Raw genomic sequence first — 19811 nt, 5'->3', positions numbered from 1 at the left:
AATCAAGGCTCTACACCACTGGGCCTGCAGCACAGGCTTCTGCAGGGGGCTCTGAGTCAGACAGAAGAATTCGGGTTTTTAAGCATTGAATCACACAGTGCAGCAGTTCTCAACCTGTGGGTTGCGACCCACAGGAACTGTATTAAAGGGCGGAGGCATTAGGAAGGTTGAGAACCACTGACACCGAGGCTGCCGGAGGGGTGGCAGGTGGCAGAGTGGATGCTGAGATGTGAGTCTGCGTCATGTGGAGAGCAGCGTGGTGGCCCCGGAGCCCACCAAGCACAGGTACCCCAGGTGGACTCCTGTGGCCGGGGGCCATCTGTCCAGGAAAGGCAGTCCTGCTGCCTGGACCCGACCAGCTCCCCAACCCCAGCCCCATGTTATAGGACATTTCACTGTGTTCTCAATCAAGGAACACCGCTGGCCAAATGTGGGTCACCCCATGTGAAGGAGCTCATGGATGTTATAGAGAGGGCCACAATTTTGATTATTGAAAATGGAATTGTTAATTAAGAAGCTCTGTGTGTTACAAAGCACATTTGCTGAAGTGGGGACTCTGCCAAGAAGATTTTGAGAATGTGGATGGGGTTTTGTGCCATGAACTCTCAATTACCTCCCTCCCTCCCTGCCTAGACCCCAGCAGCCTTCCTGGAAAGCCAGGTGCCTTGGCCCCCTCTCCAGCCCTGCCCCGCGGCGCCATCTCTGTCCCTTCTGCCTCCTCCAGCCCCTTTGCCCTGCTTCATGCCAGCGGTGTCCACCCTTGCTATAGTCCTGGGACCCCAGCCTTTGTGCCCACAGATAGCTGGTTCTTGAACATCCTCTGATGCCTCCTCAGAGCTGGTCCTTGGGCCCTCTGGGGAGCCCCCGGGTCTCCCCACCTGCCTCCCCAGACTCTGAGCTTTCCAACCCAGGGGCCCTGATTTATTTTCTCTGAATCCTCAGCACCCAGCATAGAGCCCAAGGCATAATCAATATCTAGTCAATGTTTTTAAATGTATTCATTTATTTTTTGAATGACTTAAATGTGCCCTTGAGCTGAGCGTGTAGAAGCATCGGCATCTCAGCATCAACGAACACACCAGTGGTAGGTCCTGGTTTCTGTGCCATTTTCCAATGACAGGGGCCGAGGCCTCCTAGAGAAGTGGCTGATTCAAGGCCAAAGGCAGGAAAACACAAGATGAGCTTGGAGTGTCTTACGATGGCAGAAGATAAAGATGTGCCCCAAAGGTGAAATGGTGAGCATATGCCAAAGGGACCTGGGGGCCAGCAGCAAGGTCTCCAGAGCTGAGCTGGGAGCAACTTGAGCAGGATGGCAGATAAAGCAGAAGGGGTTCTCCCCAGGCACAGACCAGCTACCCACAGGTCCCTGTGGATGGGAGTAAATGACTGAGCAAACACGTGAATGCGGAGATGGAGCAGGCTCATAAACCAGGCATCTGGCTGCCCCGCCAGCAGGGGCACATGGCCCTAAGGGTCGGCTGCTCTTGGTGGCTCCTTACAGAGCAACAGCGTGGAAGGGGCAGACCCCCAGCTCAGCCCTGTCAGCGAGGGGTCAGGAGGCAGGCCCCTGCTCTCTCCCCCAGAGAAGCAATAATCCTGGTTTAATCCCCAGAAGAACCTCAGGCAAATCCTGATATAGGGGTGTCCTGCAAGACGCCCCCCAGCACCTCTCAAAATAGCCAAGGTCTGAGAACCTGACACAAAGACATGACAACTGACTATCGTGTGGGATCCCGGGGCAGAAACAGAAAATTAGGTAATGGTAAAGAAGCTGAGTAGTGTGGCTTCTTTATTAATAGTAATGTTTCTGTCAGTATTAGTGGTGACAAAGCCATCAGACCGTTACAAGATGTTAGCAGCGTGGGAAACTGGGCATGGGGTATGTGGTAACGTTTTGTAATATTCTTCCATTTTTTAATAAGTCAAAAACTAGTGCAAAATAAAATAACTTGTATCAAAAAATAACCTCCCCCAGAAGTTTAAATGATGAGTAAACATCAGTCAAGAACAAGCTAAACTCAGCCCATTTGCAAGACACTGCACACAGGGTTCTGAAAAATTTCAAAAACATCATTTCTTCTTTGCAGATGTGATTTTCCAGAAGGTCTGTCATATCTCCCCAGGTGTAAAGGGGGCTTCAGAGCAAGGGCACAACTCCGGGAGACACACAAGGAAGAAAGAGTCATGAGTTGAGTCTAGAAATCAAATTTTCTAATGCCCCAGGGATTGATTTTCATATAGAGTTTGACATGTCTGGCCCTCACAGCTGCCCCAGAGGCCACCGCACTTTAACGCTGCTTTCTCAACATTGATCAGCTCAGCGCAACCGGGCTCAGCATTAGATGTTAACAGCAACTCTATTGAATATCTTTCTTTAGGTGTCAGCATTTTCCACCTGGGAGAAAGAATTACATAAAATTGTGTTTGACCCGCGCTATCTCCTGCTAAACTCCGAGCAACGAAAACAGGTAAGGTGGCAGTAGAGCAAGATGACACCTCTGGACAGCCGCCTCTCGGGGCGCGGGGCCTGTGCATGGCTGAGGAGCAATGCCATGCACTGGGGTCCTCTGGGGGGGAGGTTGTGGGCTCAGCTCTGCAGCTCGCCAGCCTGTGACCAGAAGCGGTGGAGGCACAGGGGCAGCTGTGCTGGACACGGTCTGTAACTGACCATTTGGTTGTGACTGCGAAAAACAAATGCTGGTATTGCAGGACAAAGGTAAATTTCTGGAACCTTGACCACGTTCCAAATGACTCATATGTTAAAAACACTGAACGCTCAGTGAGTAGGGCGCCGGCCCCACATGCCGAGGGTGGCGGGTTCGGACCCAGCCCTGGCCAAACTGCAACAGAAAAATAGCCGGGTGTTGTGGCGGGCACCTGTAGTCCCAGCTGCTCGGGAGGCTGAGGCAAGAGAATTGCGTAAGCCCAAGAGTTAGAGGTTGCTGTGAGCCGTGTGACGCCACGGCACTCTACCTGAGGGCGGTACAGTGAGACTCTGTCTCTACAAAAAAAAAAAAAAAAAAAAACACTGAACGCACATAGAAATAATGAAATGGGAGGTCTTTCATAATGGAAGACCTAAAGGCTTTATATTCATAAGTCTTATGTGAACATAAACTGAAAGTTGTCAGAATCAAAATGGGGTCAGTAACGCTGAGACCCCTGGACAGCTGGGCGTGGGGGCTCAGCCTGTAGTCCCAGTGCTGGAGGAGGCTGAAGAGGGACTGCTCAAGGCCAGGAGTTCAGAGTGAGCTATGAGCGTGCCACTGCACTCTAGTGTGGGGGGAGAGGGAGACTCCAAAACAAACAGAAACAAAAAGAGAAAGCTGGGCTCGCTCAGCGTTCATCACGACATTACCCAAAAGCTCTTCTGTGAGGACACCTGCCCGGCACCCGCCTCTCCACCCTACTCACTGAACTTTGTGTTAAAGGGCGTTTAATCTAAAATGATTGTCAGTCCTCCTCATCTTTTCCCTCTACCTCCCTGAGCACTCCTGTGGATTACTGTGACACAGGTGTCCCCAGTGCCGTGCTCTATTCCTGATGACTCCTGAATACACGCCCCGTTCTGTGTGTCACTCAGGATGACAACAGCAGCAGGGAAGCCGGCGAGGTCCCAGGACAGCTATGCCAGCACCAGGGAAGGGCGGAGGGTCTAGAAATCGTGTTCCAGCAGAGTGAGGAAGGATGACAGGGGCTGTTTCAGGGAGAGCCTTGACAAGGTGTGCCCTAGTCTTATGTAAATAAGGTCGTGAGCCAGGGCGGTTTCCCAGATGAAGTCCAAGGGGAGACGGGTAGACTGCTCACAGGAGTGTGCTGTTGCTGGAGAGGGACTGACGGCAGCTGGCATCAGCTAGCACCGCCTGGGTCCGTGTGGCCCAGGGGGACTCTGGGAAATTCTGGTTCTTGGCCTCTAATCCCTGTCCCCGTGGGACTCCCTGTGTGCGGTGATGTCTTTTCCTCCCTCCACCCTCCGAGTTTGGATTTGATATGCATGGAAAGAGGGTTCTCAGGAACAATCTCCAAGGACAGAGGAGCCACAAGACTTGTTCCAGAGAGGGCTCAGAGGGTTTCAGACAGCAGAGCGGACCAAGCCTCAGACTGGGAGCAGGGAAATTGCAATTTTATTTTTAATTCTGTCAATGGGTCAAGTTCCTTTCAGCCAATGCCCAAGATGATGTCAAGGAAGCACCTGGCAAGCATGTCTCCATCGTGGGGCTCCAGGCTGAGTGGCCGCCAGGCCTGCCCCAGCCCCATGCCCTGCCCTCCGGCTCTGGATACTCTCCGCAAGGGCTCTCTGGCAGGCCGGGGCACTGGGTGGTCTCCTGGGACTGACCCTGCAGCACAATCTGCACCCTTCAGAAACTTAGAGTTTACTATCTTTCGTTGCCTTTGAACTGAGTTTCATTTTCCAGATAGAAACTTTTTAAAACTCATGAAACATATCGTGGGTGGCTCGACATAGTGCTGCAACCCGGTTAGCTGCATGTGAGCCTTACGGATCAACTGCAGACTGGAATAGCTGGCCATGTGTCACCATGTGTTGTGATATTAAAAATATAGAATTCAGCTATGAAAACAGGTAGTTAGAGGCCTGTTTATAGATGTGAGAGGATCACCTTAGGCCACAGGGCACAGCCACAAGTGGGCTGACTTCTAAGTACAGCGCTGTGGGTGGTGCCGGCACTGACCTCATCACTTCCCTCCCCAGGTCAGGGATGGCTGTGGCCAGGAGCTGCTGTAAGGGAAGCTGAATAAGTGAGACCACACCCAGCCCCAGAGAAAAGCCCAACTCACGCTGAGGTCTCGTCCCACACTGGCAGTTTAATCATATGTCACATCTTTAGGACAGCTTAGAACATAAGGGCATGCTTTGCTTGCTGGCTAGAGTTGGTTTGTAGCAGGGTACCATCATCTGCCTTTCTGAAGTCTGGGGGACACAGCTGTGCCTCCTTGATGGGCCCTGCCTGTCCTGGCCTCCCAGATGAGGAAGAGGCCAGGTGGCTGGTACACACAGCCCCCAGAGAGCAGGTGGAGTGAGCGCCTGCAAGCTCGTCAGAGGCAGAGAGGGCAGCTCATGTGAGCAGAGGGCTGAGGCTGAGCTGAGGAAGGAAATGGTGTTTGGGCTTCACTCACAGAGCACAGCAAACATCAGACATGGAATCTGGTGGGACCTGCTATCTCACAGTGTCCCACGGGAAAGCTGAGGCCCAGGGTGTGAAAATTACAACCGTCCTTCTATCAGGGGGCCGTGAAGGAGAGGAGAGGGCCCGTAAATGGGACATCAGAGTCTCAGGAGTGCACATCAGACCTGTTTCTATGGTAACAGATGGGCTCTGCTGTGTTGCACAAGATACAGCAAGAGGCAGCCACCATGGTCTCTCTTCCAAAACGTCACGCCCCACTTTGGATAAGGCTGGTATTATATGTTAAGGAGGAAAAAAATATCCGGCTATATAACATTATAGTGGCATAAAACAAAGTAGCAGAGTAGAGGGAGAGGGAAGAGAGAAAAATCTGATTTGATGCATAAGTGGCTCTGGCAAAAAAGAAGTACGTATTTCTTGGGAGCCCTGACTTTACTGCCAGCCAAGCTTTCTAGCCAAATTTAAAGTTCGTTGAGCAAAACTCTGACTAGTGAGGGACCGGCATGCTTTGATCTGAGTAATAATCCTGCATTCACCTTTTATATGAGTCTAAATCATAATACAATAGGGGAGTTTACGTTACTGTTTGCCACCAAGGTACAAGCCGGTCGTATTCGTATTTAAGATCTGTGCATGTGTTCCAGATTTAGGTCATGTTCGTGAATATTTCATGTTGCTGCTGTCTTCAGGAGCCAAATAGCAGCTGGCACGTATGATTCTGTAGAGAGCTTGGGCCCCACTGAGATGGACTCTGAGCCCTTGAGGCCGAGTCAGGGAGAGCCCCTCTGGAGACGCTGCAGGAGCGAGGCTTCCACCTGCCAGCCTGTCATCCCCCACTTGGTTCACTGCACAGGAGCAAAGGAGATGAGCAGAAGGCCGCACTCAGCGCAGGCTGTAGAGCTGCACAACCTCCCATGGATGGTGCAGAGCTGTTCTGCATGGGCCTCCCAGGATCACATGTGGGCTTTTAATTGATACTTTTATTTATATTTCCATAAACATTTAAATTATCTCCAGTTTATTTTTATAGTGCTCCTGACTCTGGATAGCCTTAGGAATGTGGCATCTCAACACCCCCGGGCTTTAGAGCCTGTAAGTGACAGTTTTTCAGCTACAGGACACTGAGAGCTCAGCTTACTCTCTGTGTGATGGCACAGAGTGAGATTTCGTCCTGCTGTGCTGGCTGCTGGTCTCCAAGAGAAACCCCGGGAGTCTCACCCAGACATACCTGCTGGGCTCTGCCCTCTCACACTGAGAAATGGGTTTTTTGCTGGGGGGGAGGGCAGCAACTGAAGCCCACATCCCGTCACTGCCGGCTGTACAATGATCCGTCCAACCTAGGTGCCGGTGACATCCTCAGACGCAGCCACCTTGTCCACTTTCATGCAAGTGTCAGAAGTGGGTGTTCCTAGAAGCGGAGGTATCAGAGATGCTGGATTTACATTCTTTTCATAAATTAAAGTCATTTTTGGAGATTCCAATGCCAATTATGTCATCATAAGAACTGACTAGAACACATGAAATGCTCAAGTGTGTTACTGATGCCACTGGCAGCGTCAGGGAGGTTGACAAGGTCACGAGTCACTGCAGCGTGAGCAGGGCCGTTTAGAGCCAGTCCTCACCTGCCTGCTGCTTCCAGAATCCCACAGAGAGGCTACTAGACTGGCCTAGGTTTTCTCAGGCAGGGCTGATTTCATGTGTGACCCAGAAATGGTATCTCTGCAGCGGAACAGACCAGGGCTCATGGGAACCTGGGCTTGATCGTGTAGGGCAGTGCACTGGTCTGGGAGTCTGGGCACTTTGGGAGAGCCGCAGTGGAGGCGGATGAGGTGGCCCCGCACCTGGGACAAGCTGGCCGCTTCAGTCTCACTGTCTCTTTGTGCTGTGCTTGTGATGCGGGATTTCATTTTTGATAAGCAGTTTCATAACCCTCTTCTTTTGCGTACGTGTTTTTAAGATATTTGAACAATTTGTCAAGACCAGAATAAAAGAAGAATACAAGGAAAAGAAAAGTAAATTGCTGCTAGCCAAAGAGGAATTCAGAAAACTTCTGGAGGAATCTAAAGTGTCGCCCAGGTACGTAGAGAGAAATACATCAGGTGGTTTCCGGGGCTAGAAGCTTATTAGTCATGACAGGAAAACCTTAAAGCCTGTCTGTGTTGAATCATGTGAGTGTCGACAGCACAGGCCTGCAGAGGATGCAGCCCGGTTTCTCCTGTGCTCCCTGGTTACCCGGCCTGAGCGTGAGCTATTCTTGAGGCAAAGGTGCTGCACCCACTTCGTTCCCGCCTCCTGCGTCAGCCAGCCGCCCAGACTCCCCGACTAGTGGACGGGTGTACAGTCACGAGACCTGGTCTGAGTTCTCGTGGAATGACCAAGGACCAGCAAGCTGAGGGGCAGCGGCAGAATGAGCCCCAGCACCCCCCGGTTCTGGCTCTCAGCAGTTACCTGAGGGTGACATGTGAGTTTGACATCCTGGGGACACAGACTGAGGTGACCTGGGTGTTGAAACTTACCTAAGGTGATAAACAGGGTGGTATTTCCATGAAGTAAAAGCACATAAGGTCAACTGTTCTCTAAAATTATCTTTAGTTGGATGGTTTTGGAAAAATAATTATGTAGTACTTTTAGCACTAGGAAACCATAACTTGTATAGATAGAACAACGGTTTTAATGGATTTGCATGTTAGATCAGAGCATGCAGCATCCTGCTTTACATGGACATTAGCAGGTGCTCTGGGGCCGGGGGAGCGGTCCTGGGAACGCTGGGTTCTAGCCACAGCTTAGCTGTGTCTGCCCACAAGATGGGAGAGGCAGAGCAGTGTGGGGTGCAGGAAGCTGGAGCCCCCAACCCCATCCCAGTGCACAGTCTGGCCCTGGTCATGGGGAAAGGGGTCACCTTGTGCCCATATGTGTTCTCATCTGATGGTCACACAGACCTCAGGAAGCTCCCAGGAGGAGGCTTTGCGGGGCTGCAGGGAGGGACCCAGCAATGCCCAGCAGTGCCCAGCAGGCGGGGGTGAGGGGGCCCAGGCTGTGACAGCCAGATTGTGGGCAGGGACAGTGAGGTACTGCCCACCGGTGTGATGTGATTGGGATGTCACATCTGCCTCTCCCGGGATCGCATCATGAAGGCCAAGGGAGAAATCCAGACTGTATTGAGCAATCTGGAAACAATCTCTCACACACAGAGAGAGACGGTGAATTCAACTTCCCTGATAAAATTAGGTTTGGCTGACTGCTAATTTTAAAATAAATGTTATTGTGTATCTTTAAGGCGTGATGCCACGGGGTACATATGGATAGTAAAATGGTCACTATAATGTAGCAAATTAACCTTTCTTGAAATACACTCAGCATATATTTATATAACTATAAGCTATTGATCCTCTCTCTACTGTCTAGGGGCTCCGAGTGAACCTATACAACCCACATGGCCATGTGCTGGACAGGCAGGTGCATGTGAACACAGGCCACCTCCCGCCCTGTGGACAGGGTCTGTAGGGATCCTGCAGCCACCACACCTCTCAGCCTCTGTGCTGAGACCCTCCCAGGAGCAATGGCCTTGGGGACAGTCCCGGGCACTCCCAGACAGCACCCAGCCCTGCGCACTTCGCTGTGGGGGGAGGGGAGCCTGCAGTGGGAATGAAGCTCAGTGCCCCCTGTGACGGCCACGGTGCCTGGCCCCCATTACCCGATGAGAACACAGGTGCATCGCCAGTGACCTCACGGCTTCCCGGGCTCACGAGGTAGCCCACCAGGGGCAGAAAGACCTCGCTGGCCCTTGGCATGGCTAAGGGGCCACAGGGGGTGAACTCCTCCTTTATTTTCAGAGATGCCCAGCCAAGGGCCTATGTGGATGCTGCCCTGGCCAGGGCCTAGATGGCAGTGCCTAGGCTCCTAACTAGCCGGGTGGCAGGAGGGGGACCAGCCCCAGGTGCAGCTCATCCTTTCACTTTTCACAGGCAGGTCGGTCACAGAAGCACAGTTGTGTGTATTAGGCCTGCTCCTGTCGGGAGGTAAAGAAAGAGGGGAGGAGGGAGAGAAGGAAAAAGGGAGGAAAAGGATGGAGGAAGAGAGGGAAGGAAGGAGGGAGGAGAGAGAGGGGGGAGGGGAAAGGATGGAGGGAAGGGTGGAAAGGGCGAGAGGGAAGAAAGGAAGGAGGGGGGAGGACAAGGAAAGGAGAGGGCAACCATGGAGAAGCGTTTCTCTTTTGGAGAGATGTGTAACAAGCCCCCCAGAGTCTGTGAACAGGAAAACAGCATGAAGACAGTTCAGGGACGACAGTGAGGACCAGTCTGCTCATTATGTGTTTTGTGTTCTAACAGCCGTGTCAGTATAATCTATTGTTCAGGTATTTACAAAGCTATTATGTTAGAATAATTTAATACAATAATTAAATGTCTGCAAGGAAATATACAATTCTCTGTACAGAGAAATGGGGTTTAACAAGAGCCCCTGGACAAAGAATGGAGGTGGTTTTGCTAGAGGCCGGGGAGATGATCCTCCAGGCCAATCCTTTCTCAATAGTGAGGACCTGAGGCTGGGAAGCAGGTGGCAAAAGCTAGTCTGCCCCTGGATGGGTGAGTATGTCACATAGCCAGTTCCTCAGGGCCACACTACACCTGCCACTGCCCCTGGGTTCAAGTCCAAGTCTGGGCAAATGGGCAGCGTGAGCTCCAGAGCTTGACATGTCCCCTGGGTGGCTACAAATGAGCACCTGCTGCCCTGGCTCCTGGAACCATCCCATCCCTCTCGATGCCAGGGGTGTCCAGGCTGGCTCCCTGGAGTTTTCTCATGGGCACCCCCTGGCCTGGAAGTGACAGGTGGTTCCACGGGCATTCAGTGCTACGTGCTGGGTCCTGTGGGCCTGGCAGGATGTTCACTGGGACCGGAGCAGGTCCTAGTGTCTGGGCTTCAGTGAGGAGAGTCCCAAGTGCACAGCTAAGGTTTGACCAGGTTGTAACTGACGGGGCCATGAGAGAGTGGGTCACAGCTCTGTGGAGGCTGCACAGGGCGAGTTTCCAAAGGAGGCGCACTAGCCTGTCAGGAGGATGACAAGTGGGCGCAAACTGGGTGAGGAAATAAGGGGAGGGCGAGGCAGGCAGGTGGCAGGGCACACAGGCCAGGAGGAGCGCAGGGGCAAGGGGCAAGGGGTGGGTGGAGGAGACCTGTGTGGGGGAAGCTGTGATGGGGCGAGGGTGGCGGGAGTGGCAGGGGTGCAGCATGAGTGAGGCTGGGGGCTCTGCTAGTGAGGGCGCCTCAGGGAACCCATGGGGAGCACGTGCCCCAGGCCAGAGCTGCCAGGCTGCAGCACTTGGAGCTCTCTGCCACTCATGACACTCCCTCTCGAGGAAGTGGCTCAGGAAAATCTTTCTCTTTCAGGACCACATTTAAGGAGTTTGCTGAGAAATACGGCCGGGATCAGAGATTTCGACTTGTTCAAAAAAGGAAAGACCAGGAGCATTTTTTCAACCAATTCATACTTATTCTTAAGAAACGGGACAAGGAAAACAGGCTAAGGCTACGGAAAATGAGATGAGTTTGTGAAGACGCAATAAGACCCGGGTGGGCGGCATGGGGAGTGGGGTGCGAGGGGTCTCCCGGCGCACACGGAGGCAGGGGCGGCGGCGGGGCTGCCGGGTCTCCCTTCTCAGAGGATTACTGTTTCATATTGAAGCTCTCTTTTGTACGAAGTCCAGAGTTTGATGCATTCCTAATTGCTATATGTTGATCTCTTAATTGTTTTAATTATGCAAATTACTTGTAATAAACACACATTATAAATCAGCTGCAGGTTGGTAACTCAGCAGAAACAGGACCCATCTAGAACAATCTCAACACGTTTCATCCCTTAAGACAATTACCCAAAACCTTTCAGAAAGCCTCCGTGGATTACTTCCTTCCCCAGGATTCCGTGGAGTGGGATGTCCCTCACTCCGTCCCTAGGTCTGGTCTCATTTTCTGAGTAGTAGCGATAGGGTCCTCATTGTCAACCATCATGATAACTGTGACGTCCCACCCGCGACCGTGATCACTCTCAGGTTGCGAAAGGTCCATTCCTCCAAGGGGCCCCTAGGCCTGGCCGTCACAGGTCCTCCTTACAAAAGAATTATTTTGTACAAAACCATCATATTAATATTTGAGTTATTTTTATTGTATGCCCAGAGTTTGCATGAGATTTTTCTCATCATCTTTGTATAAAAAAATTTTAATTTTTTTTAATCAATAAATATTTTAAACCAATGTGTGTTTGTGCCTAAGACTTTCATTACACTCTCAAGCAGCAAAATTATGTTTCAATTCAAGATACCCATTCTGGAAGATCTAGGGAAAAAATCTGGCAGCACGGGAGGACTGTGGAAGTATAACTCAAAGAAATCTGACTTTTCTTTCTTTCTTTTTTTTTTTTTAATAAACTTTTTATTTTTTTTATTTCTTAATTTTTTTTGGCCAGGGCTGGGTTTGAACCTGCCACCTCTGGCATATGGGGCCGGCGCCCTACTCCTTTGAGCCATGGGCGCCACTCAGAAATCTGACTTTTCAACAAGCTCCCTGCCCCAGGCAGGGCGATGTTCAGTGAACCCTTAGCTAATTTTTATATTCTTGAACTTGTTGGACGTCCATTTATTTACTTCAGGTGTGTGGAGTCCTCCTGGGTGTAGTGGCTTTGTCCCTGACAGAGATGGAGGCGGCCTCCTCCCCTTGCCCTGCTCCTTAGTGCTCCTGAGAACATGGCTGCCTCCCACGCGGGGCTGTGATTGGCCAGGGGGGCATCCACCCCAGCCCCATTCTCCTGCTCCGGGAGGTGTGTGTGCGTTTCAGGCCATCACCACTCAGGGTCAGGCCATTTCTGTTTAGGTGCCTCCTACCTGATCATCACCCAATGGTGTCAGAAGAATCCAAGACAGAGATGCCAGAGGCAGGTACCAGAAGGGCACACACCCATCGTGGGTCGGTCAGGAAACAACCAGATAGTGGAAGCCACCTGGAGTTAGAGCCAGGAACAGGATAATGGAGAAATTATTAGTATCACTGCTGAGTCCTGATGCTGGTGAGTGCAGATACCTGTGGCTAGTTCAGGAGTAATAAGGAATAGCCCCAGCCAGGGGGCTGGGAGACAGGGTCCCAGAAGCCCTGCCACCCCAGGGCTGAGACCCCACCCCGTTGGACGAGGTCTAACCATGGTCAGGGAAAGGCAGAGGAGTCACCCAGATGCTCTGTCGCATACCCAGGGGACACTCAGATGGCAGGGTCTAGGGGTCCCGTAGGTGCACTCTGCCCAGAAACACCTGTGAGGGTGTCAGCGTGGGGAGGCTGCTGGCTGTAGGGTCCTGGTGGCTATGAGCCCCCAGGACTGGCAGAGAAGCAGCCCTGCTGTGGGGAGCAAGGGAGGGAGCCCTGCTGAGGCCCTGGACTCTCGGTAAGGCAGCAGTTTTCTCCTGACACCAAGCTCAGCCTATGGGGAAGCCTCAGCTGGCAGCTTATTGCAAATAGAACAAAAATCATTTTACCACAAAGACATTTGAACCCAAATGTTTTGTAGCCTAATTCATAATTGCCAAGTCATGGAGGCAATCCAAATGCCCCTCAACTCATAAATGGAGTAACAAATTGTGGTATATGTATGCCATGGAATACTATTCAGCCATTAAAAAGGGAGACTTTACTTCTTTTATGTTTACCTGGATGGAGCCGAAACACAATCTCCTTAGTAAAGTATCTAAAGAACGTGGGGAAAGTGTCCAGTGTACTCAACACTAACATGAAACCAATATATAAACATTTACATGCTCACATGAATGATAAAACACATATAGTCTAGCAAGGGGGGGGAGGAGGGAGAGTGATTGGTGAAAGGAGGGGCATTTGGTGGGATCTCACCTAATTTGCACAGTGTGACGGGATTCAGCACAACCCTCTGGGTGAGGGGCTGTCCTACAACTTTAACTTGGAAGTGAGAACAGTGTAACCTAAAAATTTGCATTCTCATACTAATTTGAAAATTAAAAAAAAAATCCCATAACTGTTACCTTGGCCCCTCTGCACCGTCCCCTAATCCACTGGCCGAGCACCCCAATGCACAGCCATCTCACCTACCTTGGAGCTGGTGTGGACAAGACGGGCCAGCAGTTCTAGCAGGCTCATGCCGTGCCCTGCCTCTCCCTCGGCCCGCATGTGTGATTGTGAATGTCCGTGTTGCACTGTGTGTGATGTATATGTGCTGTGTGGCGAGCGCACACGTGTGAATGTGCATGTCCGTGTTGCACTGTGTGTGATGTGTGTGTGCTGTGTGGCAAGTGCACACGTGTGAATGTGCACGTCTGTGTTGCACTGTGTGTGATGTGTGTTTGTCTAGCGAAACTCCGCTGCTCCAAAATGGCCCCCCTGTTTTCTTATGTCCTCACTGGCTCCTGCCCAGGGTCCTTCTCCAGGAGGCTATTGTAGGATGGACATCACTGACCATCTGCCTGAGTGTGTGCGAGTTCCTGATGTGCCCCATGGGGCCCGTCCTGGGGCTGTGTGGCGCTCAGACGGGGTGATCTGCACCCAGGCACGTGTACGTCAGGGAATGGAAACAGACCAGAAGATGCTCCCAGGAAAGGACAGATAATTTCTGTACATTTCCAGAAAGAGTGCAGTGCTGGCTTCTGAGAGTAATTTTACTTGATTCATCCCCATCCATCCGGGATGGACTCCTCCACTTTAGTCTTCTAATTCTGCCTGTGAAGCCAATATTGGGGGCGTCCACGTGCTTTTCACGATAAATCACCTACTGGCAAGTGTGCTGAGAAGTGAATTGTTTTTACTGCCGCTTCAACTTCCTCTACTTCTCCAAAACTCACATTTAACAACACAGGCAGAAGCCCACACCTGCATTTTTTGCTGCTGTGCTGACAGAATTTGAACACTCTTCTTATTAAAATGTCTCTGCAAAGGCGCTGCCTCTGCCCACTTGGCTGCTCCGACAGCGCCCAGCCGTCAGGTGGAGAGAGGAGTCCTGACTGAGATGCGGCTGTCTGTGCAGGTGCCAGCTCCAGGCTGTGAGCAGTCCTCCCCTCCACCTTGCTGTGCCCTGAGTGGGAAGGGCCCCTCTGGGACAAGGGCAGCAGGACATGCCCAGCGCAGTGTGTGACAGCTGCCCAGAGTGGTTCTGCTTGGGTTTGGACGGAGCTCCGCTGTAGCTCATGTTCACTGCCACTAAATTCTGGCTAAATCACAGGACCGGGGCCATAATGGGAAGGCATAAAGGAAGCCCACAAAACATTCACGATTTTTAGGTTTTATTTAGGGTATAAAAGAAATATTTATTACAGTCCTATACATAATAAATACTTCTTGCCATTTGCATCATCACTTTGCAACTTACACCATATTTTAGGAATGGAAATGGCCCATAAAGGCCCCAGCAATTCCACTGAGAACGTATCGACACAGCTCAGTGCCTTGGAAGCAGAATGGAGTTTGCTCAGCCCTGATCTGGCAACCGTAGGCGTTCACGGCTGCAGTAAATTTCTCCTGGTGTGGGCTCCTTCCACCCACTCTTCTCCTGCCAGCCCAGGCTCTGGCAGCCAAGTCATTTCCTCCAACAGTCAGGGCACTGACGGGGCACCCCTGTCCAGGTGCGTCCCATCACTGTCCTAGTCCCCTGCCCACCTCCTCCAGCTGTGGGGGCGGAGCTAGTGTGTGGAGTCCATTAGCACCTGAGAGGCCGTGTTCCCAGGGAGCCAGGACCTGCTCTTTGGGCATAAATTGGGGGTGGACTCGGGCCCTGCCCTGGCAGAGCTGAGGGTTAGGGTCAGGTTAGGGTTGGCGGAAGTGGGAGATGGAAAAGCCTAGCTTAGTGTGTCCAGTCCTGGGGTGACATGATGGCATTGACAAGGCCAGTTCAGACGCCTGCAGCATTTCTCTGAGTGATTCAAGATGGCAACTCATGCGATCCTCACAGGCACCCAGGAGCAGTCAGGCAAACCTGGGCTGGGACCAGAACGCAGGCAGGTGGCCTGGGGATCCGGGTGTCTGGCCACTGCTCTACACAACTCCAGAGCAGTGAGATCAAAAGTGAAACCTCAGGGAGGGTTTCCCACATGCAGGCAGGAGAGTGTCAGACATGCTGGCCTCAGGGGCAGCCAGGAGAAGCAACTAGCCCAGGTCCCCCCATCAGTGCCCCCTGGGCCTTGGTTTCCCCCACAGTCCACAGTCCATAGGGGAGTCAGGGTTGTCTACAAATGGAACCTGGGGCATTAGGGGGAGATGGCCGTTAGCAAGAGAGCTTGGAAAGTCCCTTAACTTCTGTGAAGCTTGGATTCTTCTGCAGGGTGAGTGGTCATGTGCAAAAGTGGCTGGCACAGAGGGGACTCTGTCAGTACTGGACACTAGGAAGGCAGCTTGTTCCTGCAGGGGGGAACATTGTCACCTGGGGGGAATCTTGCCTCTGGCCTCCTTGGGTGGGCAAGGCTCCACCTGCCAGGAAGGTGGCGAGTTCAGGGGCAGAGGAGTCAGCCCAGCCAGCTCAGGCTGGGACGAGACTATCTTTGCACCGTGACTACTGCCTTTAATTGCTCTGCAGAGGTATTATCATAATCCCGTTTGCTTATTTTTCAGGTTGAGATAGGATAGAAAATATATAACCTGATTATGCACCATATAATGTATTAAGCTAGGAAGAGCTTATAATTAAAACATTTAGAAAGAACTACCTAGGGAGGTAGTTAAAACCCACTTAAAGCCTTATCAAATAATGAAAATAACTTCAGAAAAAAATCAGCCTCTTAGCTATGTGCTCACCTCCATGATCTCTTGTGGATTTGTGGTTTCAGCAGGAGTCTAAAGCAGTGGCTCTCAACCTTCCTAATGACATGATCCTTTAATACAGTTCCTGTGGGTTGTAACTCACAGGTTGAGAACCGCTGGTCTAAAGGCAAATTCACATGGAAACATGGCGGGCTCCACGGTCTTTTTCAGACACACACTGAGTGAGCAGGGGGCATAGGGTGGGTTCTGTCAGGATCTCTAACATGCCTAGGGTGGTGGCTGCTGGGCAAAGAGGGTGTCTTCACCCACAGGGGGTCCTGAATTCCCTGCCCACCCCACCTAAGCCCCAACAGCCTCACTGGCAGGTGCCACCACTAGGCCAGGTCCAGCTAGGGCAGCACCAGCGGTGCTGCCCAGACATCCTCTCCCCTGACTTCCGACTCCCCATCTGTAGAGTGAGGGTCTGATTTCATCATTTCTAAGCCCCTTTTCCTCTGAAATCCAGAGTTCTCACGCCTGGGCAGGAGTGGTGTGTGCTGTGCTCAGAGCTCAGCCACCTTGCTGTTGGGGCCCCAGAGAGAAGGTGATGGCCTCACCATGCAGCCTTCCAGCCACAGTGCCCCAGGCAGATGGGAATATCAGGGGCAAAGACAGAGGGAGATGAGGGACGGGGCACCTGCTGGACTCAGGATTAGTGACCTATGGGAGAGATTTGCATTTCCAGCAGGCTCTGACGACCCCTGGGTTCCTTAACTCTGAAACTAATTGAGTTTGGGGAATTAATCAAGCTGTGATTCATCAGGTGGGTAATAAATCACCCCAGGCAGTGAGCAGGGAAGATCAGGGCGTCACCCTGGACCTGTACAAGGTGAGGACGGGTGCTGTCACACACGTGACACAGAGCTTGCACCCTAGTCGTCTCTCTGCTGCTCTTCTGTGACAACGGGACAGCAGCTCAAGAGAGGAATGAGGACTGTGGAGGGAATTTTAAGGTATATTCCTCAGACATGGAGAAGTGGAGAGAGAATGTGTGACCCCTGGGCCTCATGTCAGGAGCTACCAGACTCTGCGCCTGTGTCTATGACTGCTCCCCTTCCTGTCCTCCCAGTGCCGGGCTTCGGGCCCCCACATGACAGAGCACTTGGGGCTGACCGCTGAGTGCTTGAGCACAGCGCCAACACAGCGTCAAGAACATGGGGACGCCTTACTAAGGGTCTTCACACCCCCGCGGGGGTCTCCGGGAGGAGCCCTCACCCTGGCTTCCTCCAATTGTGATTGTGCGGGATGCGAAAGAATAAGAGCAAGGGACCCGCAAACAGCCCTGCATCAGGAGCTGCTGGGGAGCTGGGGCTTGCAGGTCCTTCTCGGACGAGGTGGCTGTGAACTAGCTCGCTGTCACCCACATCCTGTGAGAAGTAGCCTGAACTAGCTCACTGTCACTCACGTCCTGTGAAAAGTAGCCAGACCTTCTCTCCCATGATGAGCAGACCATGTCCTGGAGCCCAGCTGAGGCCGGCGGCACTCTCACCAGTGTGGCCGTCTGAGAGCCTTGGGTGTTTATGTGACCACTGCTCTGTCAGACTGGTCTCTACCAGGCAGAACCCTCTGTGGGCCCGTACCTGCTTCCCACCCACAGTTCAGCCACGGGCTAACCTGCTCTCCCATCTGGGTCCAGCCTCCCTCGGACCCTTGATCAGCGAGTTCTCTCCTGCCCTCTGCCTACCACTAGGCACGGCGAACAGGCCTGCTTTTGCTTTCTGGACCTTATAATTAGCTCATCAAAATATAAAATGCAGTGAGGGTCCAATACTATGAATTTAAAGCTCTAGAAATTTACAAATTACAGCTTTAGAAAAATTCACTGATAGCCTCAGAGTTGCATGAAACAGTGATTGAAATTAAGTTATTTTTTATTTTCCCATTTTTCAGAGAAACATGCTGAGAAGTCTCCTGGTTAGACTGAGGTTGAACGGCAGGAAAAGGTGCTTCCCGGGAACCCCTAGTCCCAAGGTGCATTTTGACTGGAGTTTGGCTGCGGGAAGCCGGCTGCCCCTCACCAGTGCTCAGGGGGCCTGCGGGGCTCCTGGGGGTAGGAAGAGGGCTGGGCAGGTCCAGTGCCCACTTAGTGAGCCAGTGAGGCTGAGATGAAGGACCCCACTCCTATCAGCATCCCTGGGGTCAAGACCATGGCTGAAGCACAGCTTAGTGGGTGCAGCAAAGGGAGGGACCTGCAGGGTCAGGTCTGGGTCTGTCCTGTGTCTCCAGCTGCTCACAGACACCCAGGTGCTCTTCCTGGAGGTCCCCAGCCCAGCAGCCTGGATAAGGGGACTGCTTAGTGGGTGCAGCACAAGGGAGGGCCACCTGCAGGGTCAAGTCTGGGTCTGTCCTGTGTCTCCAGCCGCTCACAGACACCCAGGTGCTCTTCCTGGAGGTCCCCAGCCCAGCAGCCTGGATAAGGGGACTGCTTAGTGGGTGCAGCACAAGGGAGGGCCACCTGCAGGGTCAGGTCTGGGTCTGTCCTGTGTCTCCAGCTGCTCACAGACACCCAGGTGCTCTTCCTGGAGGTCCCCAGCCCAGCAGCCTGGATAAGGGGACTGCTTAGTGGGTGCAGCACAAGGGAGGGCCACCTGCAGGGTCAAGTCTGGGTCTGTCCTGTGTCTCCAGCCGCTCACAGACACCCAGGTGCTCTTCCTGGAGGTCCCCAGCCCAGCAGCCTGGATAAGGGGACTGCTTAGTGGGTGCAGCACAAGGGAGGGCCACCTGCAGGATCAGGTCTGGGTCTGTCCTGTGTCTCCAGCTGCTCACAGACACCCAGGTGCTCTTCCTGGAGGTCCCCAGCCCAGCAGCCTGGATAAGGGGACAGCGGCAGAGGCTGGACCAAGCTGGGTGAGAATAGGGATTCCCTGAGAACTTTCCTGCTGTCCAACTTCAGGGCATCCCCTGGACACTGCCCCGCTGGGAACTCAGACCTGGGTCAGGATGCTCAGAGCTCACATGACCCAAAAGCACAAACCCCCTTGGGATGTGTGGCTGGAGCTGAGGCCTGCAGCAGACAGAAACACCTGAGCAAGTACTGTATTCGTGCATGTACACATACACACAAATACACACTTGCAGGCTCACATAAACACACGCACATACATTCCTTGCTTCAGGTGCTTCTGTGTATGTGTGTGTGTGCATGTGTATATCTGTGTGCATGTATGAGGACATGTATGTGTATTTGTGTGGGGCTGTAAGTATATATTTGTGTGTATGTATGTATGTTAATGTATGTGTATATGAACATACAAGTACATGCGTGTGTATTTGTGTATCTACATGTGCATCTGTTATATGCAGTGAGCACGTGTTTGCGTATGCATGTATATCTCTGTGTGTCTCTGTGTGTGTGTATATCTCTGTGCGTCTGTGTGTGCGTGTATATCTCTGTGTGTCTGTGTGTGCCTGTATATCTCTGTGCGTCTGTGTGTGCGTGTATATCTCTGTGTGTCTGCGTATGCATGTATATCTCTGTCTGTGTATGCGTGTATATCTCTGTGTGTCTGCGTGTGCGTGTATATCTCTGTGTGTCTGTGTGTGCCTGTATATCTCTGTGCGTCTGTGTGTGCGTGTATATCTCTGTGTGTCTGCGTATGCATGTATATCTCTGTCTGTGTATGCGTGTATATCTCTGTGTGTCTGCGTGTGCGTGTATATCTCTGTGCGTCTGCGTGTGCGTGTATATCTCTGTGCGTCTGCGTGTGCGTGTATATCTCTGTGCGTCTGCGTGTGCGTGTATAACTCTGTGCGTCTGCGTGTGCCTGTATATCTCTGTGCGTCTGCGTGTGCCTGTATATCTCTGTGTGTCTGCGTGTGCGTGTATAACTCTGTGCGTCTGCGTGTGCGTGTATAACTCTGTGTGTCTGC

At 52.2% G+C, this 19811-nt stretch overlaps 1 protein-coding gene across 1 annotated transcript in view; it reads left to right on the top strand.

The window, feature by feature from the left end:
* TCERG1L (transcription elongation regulator 1 like) overlaps nucleotides 1-11371 on the top strand; it is a 196518-nt gene extending 185147 nt beyond the window's left edge. Inside the window, exons 10-12 of the mRNA XM_053583531.1 lie at nucleotides 2379-2468; nucleotides 7105-7223; nucleotides 10533-11371. Coding sequence (XP_053439506.1) covers nucleotides 2379-2468; nucleotides 7105-7223; nucleotides 10533-10689 — 366 coding nt within the window. The 3' untranslated portion in view covers nucleotides 10690-11371. The remainder of the gene's footprint in view (nucleotides 1-2378; nucleotides 2469-7104; nucleotides 7224-10532) is intronic.
* Nucleotides 11372-19811: the final 8440 nt, after the last annotated feature.

Source organism: Nycticebus coucang, chromosome 3 (assembly GCF_027406575.1).
Source record: "Nycticebus coucang isolate mNycCou1 chromosome 3, mNycCou1.pri, whole genome shotgun sequence".
Classification (NCBI taxonomy): Eukaryota; Metazoa; Chordata; class Mammalia; order Primates; family Lorisidae; genus Nycticebus; species Nycticebus coucang.
This window is presented reverse-complemented; position numbering and strand designations above follow the sequence as displayed.